Below are 13,842 nucleotides of genomic sequence, written 5' to 3' on the forward strand. Positions count from 1 at the left end.
TCATGAATCTCCTCAAAAGGAAATTGTGAGCAGCATGACAAAAATGTTCATGAATTCTTTTTTGCACAGGTCTAAGTTAAGGGAACTGCTCACCCATCCAGTGAACTAGGGGCAAAGTTATGAATAGGAGGTTGTCAATATGACACTAAAATACAATAGAAAAGGAAAGTGATATTAAGAGAGATAAAAGTGTCTATGCAGAAATTCAGGGTGCCAGCCAACCATGAACAAGTCTTATCAAGTAGTCTAGGCAAATGGTAAAACATATACCATGTAATCCTGGTGGCCCTTGAGGTCCTGGATCTCCTGGTAGTCCTGGGCTTCCAGGTGATCCAGCAGGTCCTTGATTTCCTGGGATATATGTTGCTTTCCTAAGTGCTCCAGGCTGACCTAACAGTGGAAATACAACAAAGAGCTGGATGCTTTATATTAACACCCTGCCCCCCAAAACAAAGTTTCAGGTCACTAGAATGAGAAGAACTAGAATAATGGTTACCAGGGTGGCCCTTTGGTCCAATAGGTCCTGCTGCACCCATTAGTCCAGGGGGTCCTCGATTACCCTTTTCTCCTAAAAAGGAAGAATAGACACATGCATGATTGTAGAAGCCAAAAACTGTCAGTGGTTTCAGAGATTCGTTTAAGAATCCTCCGGGTACATGATCTCACAGAGTTAACAAAAAGCTACAGTGACTGTTTACTTGGTAAAAATGGCACTGTAGGGTTCCATGACTACTGATGCTCAATTATTTACATGTAAAATATAGTCAATTTACAATAATACAGATTTTTATTTTTAACAGCTGTGAAATATGGGATGGAATCCTGGTCATTCACCCAGGGCTGTTTTGGCAATAAAATGCGTAATCCTGTATTAAAATAGCATCCAGAATGCCCAATCAGGAACGGGGTCCCATTGTGCTAGGTGCTATGCAAACATAAAAGACAGTCCCTGTCTCAAAGAACTTGGGTTGTGGCCAACTAAAAACATATCCTCATCCCAACCCCCATAACATTTTTATGTAAAATCAGTCAGCTATGGGTTGAATTTATCCCAAAGAATCATTTGGTAAACCTTCCCCCAAATCCTTACGCTGGCCTTGTGCATAATGATGGATCATGGTGGATAGGAATAGGGTACAACTGACTGTGCTGACTAGAAGCCATGGCTGAAAGGTCTCGTAAACCATAGGAGCCACCCTGTTTTGTATTGTGAGTTTATTGATTGAAAAGTTGCATGAAGGGAAGGCAGATGCTTTTTATTGAGTTGGTGTCAGGTTGGTCTAAACCAGAATCTTTGCAATAAAACACAACCCAGAGAGGATGAGTTGTGAGCAAACCTGATCTTCTGGTGAATTTTCCATCCCTGACCCTTCTACAGCCACGTTTTACTAAGAAGGTTCCATGTCTCCAGTTATACAACTGGTACTGTGCTGTCCACAAAAAGTATGTTTAATAAATAGGTGAATACCTGTTACACCTGGAAGTCCTGTAAAGCCAGGTTCACCTCTAGGGCCTGTATTGCCTGGGGTGCCTTCAACTCCCTGCAAGTCAGACAACAAGAATGAAGAAAAATCATAGCAGTATTCAGACACTGCAAGATAGGCTGTCTGGGTTTTTACTTAGAATTCAATAGGTTACTGACTATGCTATTTTTCAGACAAACAGAATGACACAAAACATGTCCATTAATTTCTACAGCTCAACCAAAAATTGAGACAGAATGTCCAAAGGGGAAATATCTGAGCTACTGCAAAATGTGCCTACAAACATACTGTAATCCGATGACGACATCTGACCCTACGTGTTTGCAAGCAGGCTAGAAATATTCTGCCCACTCTTAAGAAAACAAGTAAATAGAAATTCATCCACCAGGAGCTACACTCAGGAATGATAAAACAGCAAAAGCAAGGAAACTACTAAAAATTCATGGTGATGTGTTCGATGCTGTCTAGGCTTATTCCCCACTCTGGCACTTTGAGTGCAGAAGGTGGGGGGCCCACAAGGATTCTAACAATTAATACTGGCCACTCCAGGCTTGTATTAAACTCTCAAGGTTACAGCTTCTCTCTGACTTTGGATGGGTAGATGCTGCCAGCACCCAAATGCAAAAAAACCCCTTTGAACCCAGGAAGGCGCACTTGGGAATTCCTCCCTGTGGGGTACCCTCAAGCCCTTTCACCCACCCTCCGGGGAAGAACTGAGAAAGAAAACAAAGGAAATTAGCTGTTGCTGCCAGCTAATTAAACAACATGTGCACAAACCTCTTAGGACATAAAAAACCCAATCCTGCTCTTAAAAAAGGTAACTTTTATTAAAAACAAAAAGAAAGAAAATACATCTGGAACTTAGGCTATTGCTAGATTTAAAAAGAGTAAATATAATAATTAAGCATCAAGAATGGTTTTCTTGAGGTCCAGCTTAAAGGTTACAAAAAAAACAAAAGCATTTGAGTCTTAGCAAGAGGAGTCCACAAGCCTTACAGAAATAAAAGAGATAAACCTAATCGTGTCTTCCTTGACATTTCCTGGTCTATTTACATATCTGGGGTTTCAAAAGAGTAGTTTCTAGATATGATTTAATGATTTTTCATACCTGCCGCAAGCTTCTTACAGCATTGCTGCTCTGTGTCTCTTCTCCATGAGGACAACAACAGATAGACAAAGGGAAAGTTTTTTCCCCAATTTTAAGAAGTTCTAGCCCCCCCATTGGCTCTTTTGGTCAGGTGCCCACTCCCTTCCTTTTACCTATGGGCTTGTTTAACCCTTTACAAGTAAAGCAAGTAGAGAATAGCTACTAACAGGGATTTCATCGCTAACTGGCTGGCTGGGTGTCCATAAAAGGGAGCTACCTCCCCCCCCCCTTCATTTATCACAGATGCCCTCTGAAGCTTATGCACAACAAGTACTCACCTTAATTTCTTTCTTACATCACAACTTTTTTTGCCTGGGTGTAATTTTCACCAAAACTGTGAAATTAAAAAGCGAGTAAGAAAGAAGGAGTATTCATTTCACTTACTGTTGAACCTTGAGGACCAATACTGCCTACCAGTCCTGGTGGTCCTGGTATGACATCTATACCTCTAACACCTTTGTTTCCTTTTATGCTGTACACAGGGGTTCCAGAAGATCCTGGACTACCAGGAATACCTACATTTTAAAAAAAAGTTGAATCAGTAAAGGCAATCAGTAGGCATATTTCATGGCAGCATTATTTACAGCACAGCTCTGCCATGAAAAATGACTCTGCAGAAGTGGCATCATGGGGCTCCATGTTCATTGTCCCTCAATGATTCCAGAGCAAGAAGCATAAACGTGTATTTTTTCCAACTGCGAGCCCTGCACACACAACCTGAAATCTGGGTTGAGAGCTGGGTTATTTCCATCCTACACCCAGCACCAGTTACCAAGGCTGTTCAGACCAAATTAGACTTTACGTGACACCAGTGCTACCTCATTGCCCTTAAGTAGGCTCTTGGTAATACCTGTGCAAAACCACTGGCCCAGGGCTGGCACGGAATCCAAGGGTTTTATGTAGGGGTAGGGGGAAGGATTGGGATTTTAGCAGAAGATGTGGTTCATGGATTGAGATCCATTATGTTATTTTAGTTTTATGTTTCACTGTGTAGACATACGTTGTTTTTTGCAATGGTAAAGATACACCAACTGATAAAGCAACTGTCTGCTTAATCATAAAGTGCATAAGCCCCTGTCATCTGTGATTCTAGATTTGCCAAACCATCTCCACTAGATACTAAAACTTCTTTTCCCATCAATAGGAAATAAGAGCAACACACCCAGTCTTCCATTCACTCCGGCAAGACCTCTATTTCCTTTCTGGCCGGGAATTGTTATGCCTGGTGCACCTGGGAATCCTGGCTTTCCATTCAATCCAGGAGGTCCCATTGGTCCTGGATCCCCCATTAGACCTTTAATACCTTCTGGTCCTGGACAACCAGGAATCCCCTTGTCACCTTTGATTCCTGTGAAACATAAAAAGATGCTTAATAAGTTCTGAGATAATTTTCAATGGGGCAGCCATTACTTTCAGAATCCCGGCAACCAAGAATGCACACATTTATTATACATTGAAAATGGGACTGTTGTCAGAGTAGGTGCCAAGTGCCTGTTTGCCTTACACCAACAAGTTGTCTCCTGTAACAATGTAGCTCAGGGCAGGCAGCACTCACTGTGGGATGGGTAACATGCTGCTGTTCTTCTGAGACTGCACTGGAGAGCTTGGCTGTGCGAAGGAGTTATTTTGACAAAGGACTGGAAAGAGTTGAGGAAGAAAAAACAACATAGGATTGTTGGTTGCCATGATAAAAAATGCTATAGTTTTTCAGGTGGAACTGGTAAATCCTTTTAAACCAAGCCACAGCTAAAAATATCAGGATCCAGAACTGACTTATTTTGTTCATAGTGCTGTTCTTGAACTCCTTGCTTTACACGTGAAGGGAAATCTTTTCATTACTGAGATTGGGAACTGCTCTTGTCCGTCTCAGGAAATCATTTCCCCCTCTTGCAACTCCAAGCATGGAGGTACAAGAAGAGAGAGCTGAATAAAAGTGAAAGGGAATTTACATGAAAAGAAATGGATGTGGCTTTCTTTTATCCTGGCAGACAATGGCTAGTGCACAGTAGCAACAGCTTCCTGTATTAGAACATATCCTGATAATCAAATTGCTGTAGAAAACAAACTAGAGAATCTTGTGCTTGACTACACCTTTATAAAAGCAGGAAATATGTCCTTGATTTCTCTGTATCATATAGACTTAACTGTACAAGTAAGACATCTTGAAACCTAACAAATAGGGCCGGATCACTGGTTTTAACTACAGAATCACTCTCCCTCTTTTTTAAGAGCCTAAGTGACAATTTAAGCATCCAAGTGCAGAATTTGGCTTAAGGCAAAAAAATCCCCAAACCTGTTTAAAAACCAAACTCATGGTAGCTGAAAATACTCACCTTTAGGACCAGAAATACCTTGTGGACCTGGAATCTGCCACCCGGGTTCACCTGCAAAATAATATTTCATGTGCGACTCAACAGCCCTTAAGCACTGGTGGAAGATACATGTTATATTTGTCTAACATTCCATACATTTGTTCAACATATACTGGATCAAACATCACATTTTAATTATCTGAAAAATCTTTATTAGTTTGGATTTGTGCTATGCTGCTACTCGGAAATATGAATGAGGTACCATCCTTTTTAATCTGGGAGGCACATTTTACAGTCATATTTGAGGCGTATCTTACCAATGCTAAAGCCTATTTTCACACACACATACACACAACCAAATTGAAGAAAAAACCAGGAAAAACACTGCATTTGTTTTAAATCAACTAAGAAAAATGCAAAAAGAAACTTAAGTATGTGAAAAGTGAAAATAATATGACAGTCGTTATTAAGAACTTGATATGAAGAAAAAATACTGAATATCTGTTTTTATACTAACACAAAAAAGCAGCTTGAGGCTAAAAACGTGAAAACACTTTTCTTCTGTAAATGAGGAAGAACTGTAACTTTCTGTGGCTGCTGGGCGAAAAGAGGAAGAGCATCTAACTGAAGGATTTGAGAGTTAAAGGGCTGGATCCTGCAAAGATGTAAGCAGGTGAGTAACTTTATTCATATGAGTAAACCCAAGGCTGGCTTCTAAGTTCTTATTCCATCTAGCAGTTGAGGCTGTTGCTTCACCATAAAGGGGTAATATCTCTAACTCTTAGAGCATTTTTGAGGCCACCTCAGATATTATCAGCAATACCCTTACCTTTGTAGACGTGGACATTAAAATGGACTATATAATGATCATTATAAACCAGAAATGTCATGCAGGAGCCATGTGTATATACTGTATTTTGATGTCCTATGCAAAATTCATACAGAAAGTTTGTGAAGTGTGAAAGAAACCTTTTAGTTACCAACATAATTTTTGTACTTCAGGGGATTCCTCTTTTAGCCCACAGGATTGACAAGAATTGTGAACACGAAAGGAAATGAGTTTAAAATAACATGAAAATATTATACTGCAGTACCTCGTTCTCCCTTTTCCCCTGGGGAGCCAGGAAGACCATCCTGTCCTTGATTCCCCCTTTCTCCAACAGCTCCGTTGGCTCCAGGGGCTCCTATTGCACCTGAGAATTATAAACTGTCATTTTCATTTTTACTTATCTGTTTGAAATGCAAAATGACAAGGAAATGATGCTCATTTACTAGAGTGTTATTAACAGTGGTGCATTAAAAACCCCCACAACTGTACTAGTGTATAAATGGTGGTAAAGTGCAGTATCCTGCTCCCACAGAACTCACTGGCAAAACTCCCGTGAATTTCAATGGATTCAGAATTAGACCCACATTATGCTTACAGGCTACTTTCCTGTGTCTTTCAGAGAAATTGTAAGACCCAGTCTGTCAATGGGATCACAATAACGGACCCCATCTGGGCCTCAGGGTCTCAATGCCTAGATCCTCTGGCGGGTTTGAGACTTACTGAGTGAGAATGAGAGTCTGACCTCTCTTATACTAGTATAAATGTAAAGTAATTTCATGGAAGTCAACAGCACTACTCCCGATTTACCTTGGAGTAAATGAGACGGGAATCTGGACATGGCAATACTCAATACTAATTTTGTTGATAATGGCTATTTCCCCCATTGTTTTCATTTCAATAAAATGTATAGTAGATACGTATACATCTCCCTATATGTATATTTTAAAGTGTTCTGATCTTTGTTACTCTAGCAATGGACTGTCACCCTCTGTCTTTTTCACTCTCTTCTCTGACTGCTTTTTTTCTACTTCTGGCTAGGTCTTTGTTTTTTCGTCCACTGTGGATATCTCAATGATCTTTCAGGAGGCAGAGCAGGCCTTTCTCACCACTTGTGAGGCTATTACATCTCCCTGCAATCTTTAGTGTCCCGATTTTTAAAAAACCCCTTCTCTGGGTTTAAAATTGTACTAAAACTTTATAACTGTACCTATAGCTTTATGATGGAAATGTTAAAGAACTTCAGAACCCAATTTCAAAAATATATAAAGTAATTTGCAAAAAACTCAGAAGAAACTGACAAAAACAACAAGGAGTCCGGTGGAAGCTTAAAGACTAACAGATTTATTTGGGCATAAGCTTTCGTGGGTAAAAACCCACTTCTTCGGATACATGGAGTGAAAATTACAGATACAGGCATAAATATATGTTGGCACGTGAAGAGAAGGGAGTTACCTTACAAGTGGAGGACCAATGCTGAAGGCCAATTCAGTCAGGGTGGATGTGGTCCACTCCCAATAATGGATGAGGAGGTAGTATTGACACCTCCTCATCCATTATTGGGAGTGGACCACATCCACCCTGACTGAATTGGCCTTCAGCATTGGTCCTCCACTTGTAAGGTAGCTCCCTTCTCTTCACGTGCCAACATATATTTATGCCTGTATCTGTAATTTTCACTCCATGTATCCGAAGAAGTGGGTTTTTACCCACGATAGCTTATGCCCAAATAAATCTGTTAGTCTTTAAGGTGCCACTGGACTCCTCATTGTTTTTGTGGATACAGACTAACATGGCTACCCCTCTGATAGAAGAAATTGAAAATCTCAGCTATCTCATGTCAACAGAGGAAACAACCAAGAATGCAGAGAGCTGGGAAAGAAATGAGAGAGAGGATAAAAATCCAACCTGGAGGGCCTTCAGTGCCTCTTGGTCCTGCCACCCCCTTGCACCCTTTAGAGCCAGTATCTCCAGCACATTCAGATGGCCCTGTAAATGGGGGGGAGAGTTTGGAAGAAAAAGAAGAAAAAGCTGCATCACCCTGAATTCAGATCTATACTGGATCCAGAGTTAATGGCTTGCTAGATCTACTATGATTTTACTTGGACCAGATTCTCAGCTGATGTAAACTAGCACAGCTCCCTTAATTTCAATGGTGCTTTGCCAACTCCCATTAGTTGAGGAGCTGGCCTAGTTATTTCTGTTGGAGGATTTGGAGATTCCCTTTTGCTAAAAGCATGTAAAATCTCACCATTTTCCAAAACCAAAGCTCACCTGGAGCTCCTGGTTTTCCACAATCCCCCCTGTTTCCAGCTAGTCCGGGTTCTCCTACAAGTCCTGGTTGACCTGGTGATCCTCTTTCCCCTTTTCTTCCCATTTCTCCCGGGGGACCTGGATCACCCTAAGAAGCAGCAGCCAAATACATTTTGGATAAGATTTTAATTAAGTTAAAATGCATATTGAATTAGTAGCCTTCTAAAAAAATCACATGTATTAATGCTGATGTGAATATAATCATGGCTATTTGTTGTGAGATAATCTGCAGACAGAAAATATCAAAGTAGGCATATGACATGTTGCTTCTAAAATTTTATAATGCACCACTGATGGTTTCAAAGAGAGATCTTAGTTTCTGAAACACATGTCCAATGTATTTTAAATATCTCACAAAGCAGTTCCCTGAATCTCTGGCCTCTATTTTCTCCACACACTCAGTATCACCAACACCACATAAACCAGCTAGTGTAAAAGCCAATAAAGTGTAACAGCTCCTGAATATAAAATGGTCACCCTCTGGGGGCCTGGGAATTAATTTCTCCATAATATATAGTTGTACACAAATGTCTAGATGAAGTTTTTTTTTTTAAATTTCCACCTTCCTATGAATTATCTGGTTTAGGCCACTGTCAAAAACAAAAAGAAAAGGAGGACTTGTGGCACCTTAGAGACTAACAAATTTATTGAGCATAAGCTTTTGTGAGCTACAGCTCACTTCATCGGATGCTTATGCTCAAATAAATTTGTTAGTCTCTAAGGTGCCACAAGTACTCCTTTTCTTTTTGCGAATACAGACCAACACGGCTGCAACTCTGAAACCTGTCAAAAACAAGGCTCTGAAGTAGATGGATAATTGGTCCGACCCAATATAATTAGTATGTTCCTACATATAGGTCCAAGATAATAAGCAATGGTTCCTAGATAGAACAGGCATGGGCATGGTATAAAAATCAAGACACATAGATTGGATGGAATGCCTAAGGTGTAATACAACATACAAGCTGATCCACACATTTCAAATTATCTATGCAGCAAGTAAATAGATTACAATTAATTTGTATTTGAAAATGTGGGTTTTAGCTGCTCATGGACCTAAATATGTGACACTGAATTACAGTCACATGGCCTAACTTTTCTAGAGAAAATTGAACTGTTTTAAAAAGTAACAACTCATGTTTCATCTTGACATTACTACTCCGTCAAAAACTGATAGCACAACTTTAAAATTGTCTTATTTTCTTTAAATGGGATAAATGGATTTCCGAACCACTTGATAATCGTCAGCAAATATTTGTCAGCACCAGTTCTTATTCTCAAAAGGATCAGTCTTCATAAATAAAAATATGAAAATTATTCCAAGAGGTTCCATCTTTTCAAATATGAAACTCCTGGACACAGGGGAACAAAAAACCAACTCATTGATTTCTCCTAAAATGTTGACAGGATAGGATTTCAATATTTCTCATCAACAGCAGATTATTTCCCTACAGTGCTGAATGGGTTAGCTTGCACCATAAAATTTTTCTGCCCTTGCTTATACTTCACATTATTTCATCCGCATTCAAAAGGTGCTGCCTATTGTGTCATTACCATAGCTTATCCATTGTCTTCTTGCTGTACCTTTGGTCCTGGTTTTCCTGGAGGCCCAGATGCTGAACTAGCTGGTTCTCCTTTATCACCTGAAAAACCAAGAAGGCCTGGAGGGCCTTGTGCACCAGATGGTCCTGGTAAACCTCGAGATCCTCTCTCCCCTTTAGAACCTGGAGTGATGCAAATATAGGTATCACTCTCAAAAGTATCACCATAACATATCATACTAGATATTTCCTATGCTTTATGGCCTATTAAAGTAAAACAGATAACTGACAGTACAATTTATTTTCTTACATACATATTAAAAGAAATGGTTGCAATTAAAAGTAGTAAGGGAAAACAGCAGAGTTGAGATAGTATAGATTATGAGTTACAGAAGGTACATTGTACTTATTAGCTGCTATCACAAGTAATCTTAACAAGTTCTGTCTTTGTTTAACTTCAGCAAATCAAGACATTTTCCTAATATTTTAATAATAGTTTTGGGAAAATATCCCTGAAATAACTCTTGGATCAATTTTCCAGCATCAGACCTGAAGTCTTTGGGATAATCCCAGAAGAGTTTTCCTATATCATGGCATCCCTCCAGCAATTTCCTGTGAATTTTGTGTCAATCATGTTTTGCAAGATTGGTGTGATGCCCTATACTTTTTTAATGGGTTTGAATTCTGTGGGTGCTAGTTTGTGCCCACTATTAATTGGAGTTGCAGAAATTATAGCAGTTAGACACAACATTAACAACAAGGACAATCAGATAGTCAAATTGCTAAATTGTATTATTTATACCTCCAGTTAATTGCAGGCACACAATTTGAGGCTAAAATGAGGTCTGCTTAAAAAAAATAGTGCATAGAGTAATAAATTTAGCCCAAAGTGTAAAACAAAATTTCTTCTGTAATCTTATATAAATTGGCATAATATCATATATTGTGTCAGTTGACAAAAATACAAAATGATATGAAGAGACCATAAGGACAAGAACAATTAAATTTGAACTTTCAGCCTCACCTTTTGGAGTACAGTAACTTCTCACTTAAAGTCGTCCCGGTTAACATTGTTTTGTTGTTATATTGCTGATCAGAGAACATGCTCGTTTAAAGTTGTGCAATACTCCCTTATAACGTTGTTTGGCAGCCACCTGCTTTGTCCACTGTTTGCGTAAAGAGCAGCCCGTTGCAGCTGGCTGGTGCGGGCTTGGAACCAGGGTGGACTGGCAGCCCCCCTATCAGCTCCCTGCTCCCCTAAGTTCCCTGTGCAGCAGCCACCCAGCAGGCTATCAATTGCTGGGCAATTCAGCTGTCCCTCCCCCGACTGCCATATGCTGCTCTTGCCCTCTGCCTTGGAGTTGCTCCCAATAGCCTCTTGCTTGCTGTGCGCGGGGGTCAGGCGGTCAGGAAGAGGGGTGCTAATATCAGGGTATTCCCCCCCCTGCTCTTGCCCCCCACTCCTTTACCCCATCTCCACAGAGCGGGGGTGGGGTGGGGGACACGACAGGACTCAGGGAGCTTGCGGGCAGCAGCTGCTGTCTCAACTTGCTGATTTACTTTAAAAGGTAGTGTACTTAGAATGGGGTCAGCGTACTTAAAGGGGCAATGCTCTTCTCTCTCTCACACACACGGTGTGTGTCTGTCTCTCTGCCATGCTGTCTCCCCTCCCTCCATTCGTGCTGCCTTGCAGAGTGTGAGGCTACATTAACAACGTGTTACCCTTGAGGGCTGAGCCAAGTGCTAGTTCATCATTTAGCAGTAAGGCATTCCCTGGGCAATATCCCACCCTCTGAGTTTACCACCTCAACCAACCTTCACAATCATCATTGCTGTGTACAGTATATAATTGTTTGTTTAAACTTATACTGTGTGTGTGTATATATACACTCACTCTCTCTCTCTTTCTCTCTCATATATATATATATAAATGAGATCTATATATATATGAGAGAGAAAGAGAGAGAGAGTGAGTGTATTTTGTCTGGCGAAAAAAAATTTCCCTGGAACCTAACCCCCCCTATTTACATGAATTCTTATGGAGAAATTGGATTCGTTTAACATCGTTTCGCTTAAAGTAGCATTTTTCAGGAACATAACTACAATGTTAAGCGAGGAGTTACTGTATCCTGATTTCTGAGAGCTTATTTCTCAACTTGACCATTGCATTTTGCATTAAATTAATTAATTGTAAATTATGTATATTTGTGTGTGTGTGCGTGTGTGGCGGGGGGGCTCCCAAAACCCTCCTGGGTTCTTGAGCATGAGTTCTTTAGCCAGCCTCTTCCTCTTCCACAGCAGCCCAAACACCAGCACTCTGCAGCTAAATCCGAGCTGCTCCTCATCAGTGCTCAGAGTGGACTCTCAAGCTTCTCTCTCCCACTTTATAGGTCTCTAAACACACTTGAGAGAATGATTTGTGCTTTCACTCCAAGCAGGAGTTCCCTCAGAGAGACCCATGAACACGTGGCTGGCATGTGACTATGATAAAATATGATATGTCAAGGTAAGACTAGCAGTAGTACTGCTACATATCAGCCCAATTCTAACTGCGTTCTCCAGAAACACTGTACAGGTCCTGTATGGCACTTCTAGTCTCCACCCACGCAGAGACATCATGCTTTCCTTCTCATCTCAGAAAAGTCAATTGGGGAAAAAAAGGAATAGCAGGAGCCTCATCTGAGCCAGATTGTATTTCTGTTGCTATAACAATATCTAATAGAATCTTGGCACATCTTTCACAACTGACGAAAATAGTAAATGAACGCACAAAAAGAAATTTGCAAAATAACATTATTTAGCTGGATTTGAATCTTGTTTGCAAGTTGATCAATCTCATTTTACTACGTTTACATGGTATCCCAAAATATTAATAGTATCTTCAATCCCCATAAGGAAGTTAACCACAGTTGTATAAGAGCAGGTTTTAGTTACTGATTTAGTTAAAACAGCTAAGTTAAGTTAAAATACTATTCAGTAAATTTATTACAAGATTGCATGCTGAGTACATATGTAGCACTAACTTTAGTATAATCATGTTCGATATTTACAGATATAGAGCTCAATCCTTGCTGATTCGACTAGTCCCAATAAGGTTGATAGGTACTTCAGGGAGTAAAGATTACTTGTCTGAATAGGTACTGCAGGATTGTGCCCACAGTAAGTGTACAGCTATTTCTATTTAGTATATGAATTTGTAACAAGATTTTATAAAGAATCACCTGGCATTCCCATATCACCTCTGTCTCCTGGAGGTCCTGGTAATCCTTGTCTTCCAGGAAATCCTGGCAGACCTACAACTCCTTTGGGACCTGTAAGATGACAAAGTATCAACATTGTCTCAACATGTGTGCCTCAGATTTAGGCTGCTTAGTACACTTATCATGAGCACAAAGTATCCATTCCCATGCTCATTGCCATGGCATCTCAGAAGTGTTTAAATCAATTGGTAGTCTAAATATAATTTCTTCCTCTGCCCAGCACAGTTACAGATTTTTCATTACTTTTATTATTTTTGGAAGCCCTGGCAAAGAAATGGGCCTTGTATTTCAGCCTGGAGACTGTCAGATTTGCAGCAATTCTTAGTTCCTGTGGCTGGCAGTTCCACAGCTGTGATATCCCAAGTCTAGACCATTGGGGACTTCATAGATATAGATTAAGATTTTGTTTTGCTTTGGATTTTTCTTCCCTTGTAGGTCTGAGACTGGTGAACTTCTGAGCACATTGCAAGGACCTACACTGTCTATCCACCAAGTGCTTTGTAATAGGATTAGAGAGGATTTGAGGTTTTTTTGTGTGGTTTGTGGAGTTTCTTCCTGACCTTTTCTTGTGTCAGTGTGGATACATTTCAGTTTGGTGACTTTTTAATTTAATATCCTTTAGAATTGCCACCTATATGCCTAATTTCTCTGATAGACAAGATGCATACATAGGCTGGTTCCGCTGCATATACAGATAAGTGAGGTTTGGTTCTGCTCTACATGAGACATTAAAATAGGGACAGAGCTGGAGCACCAGCACTCTTTCTTGCTAGTTATTGCTTTTTCCTGTTACTGGTACTGGCCTCTTCCTGTTGCCTACTTGGTCTGTCAATAATGATATCTAACATGGACTGTTTCTCTCCTGGTGTGGGCTATTTGTGTGAGCACAAGCCCAGATATATTTTTACTTACTTAATCAAGTTTTATATGATGATTTCTAAGAAGAAATAATCTCAAAG

The 13,842-nt window shown here is 40.1% G+C and overlaps 1 protein-coding gene across 6 annotated transcripts in view; it reads right to left on the minus strand.

Annotated features, from left to right (window-relative positions):
- Positions 1 to 13,842, minus strand: part of COL4A3 (collagen type IV alpha 3 chain) — a 115,029-nt gene that overhangs the window by 14,021 nt on the left and 87,166 nt on the right. For all 6 annotated transcript variants that reach the window (XR_014713057.1, XR_014713058.1, XM_084639761.1 and 3 more), the window contains 11 exons: positions 12,845 to 12,934; positions 9,667 to 9,806; positions 8,044 to 8,170; positions 7,678 to 7,758; positions 6,038 to 6,136; positions 4,965 to 5,015; positions 3,794 to 3,979; positions 3,016 to 3,146; positions 1,469 to 1,541; positions 497 to 568; positions 271 to 390 (listed from right to left, as the gene is read on the minus strand). Coding sequence is in view for 4 of the 6 variants with exons in the window: in XM_084639761.1 (XP_084495887.1) it covers positions 271 to 390; positions 497 to 568; positions 1,469 to 1,541; positions 3,016 to 3,146; positions 3,794 to 3,979; positions 4,965 to 5,015; positions 6,038 to 6,136; positions 7,678 to 7,758; positions 8,044 to 8,170; positions 9,667 to 9,806; positions 12,845 to 12,934 (1,170 nt within the window). In the remaining 2 variants the exon portion in view is untranslated. The remainder of the gene's footprint in view (positions 1 to 270; positions 391 to 496; positions 569 to 1,468; positions 1,542 to 3,015; positions 3,147 to 3,793; positions 3,980 to 4,964; positions 5,016 to 6,037; positions 6,137 to 7,677; positions 7,759 to 8,043; positions 8,171 to 9,666; positions 9,807 to 12,844; positions 12,935 to 13,842) is intronic.

Source organism: Lepidochelys olivacea (genome assembly GCF_965140295.1).
Source record: "Lepidochelys olivacea isolate rLepOli2 genome assembly, chromosome: 9".
Lineage (NCBI taxonomy): Eukaryota > Metazoa > Chordata > Testudines > Cheloniidae > Lepidochelys > Lepidochelys olivacea.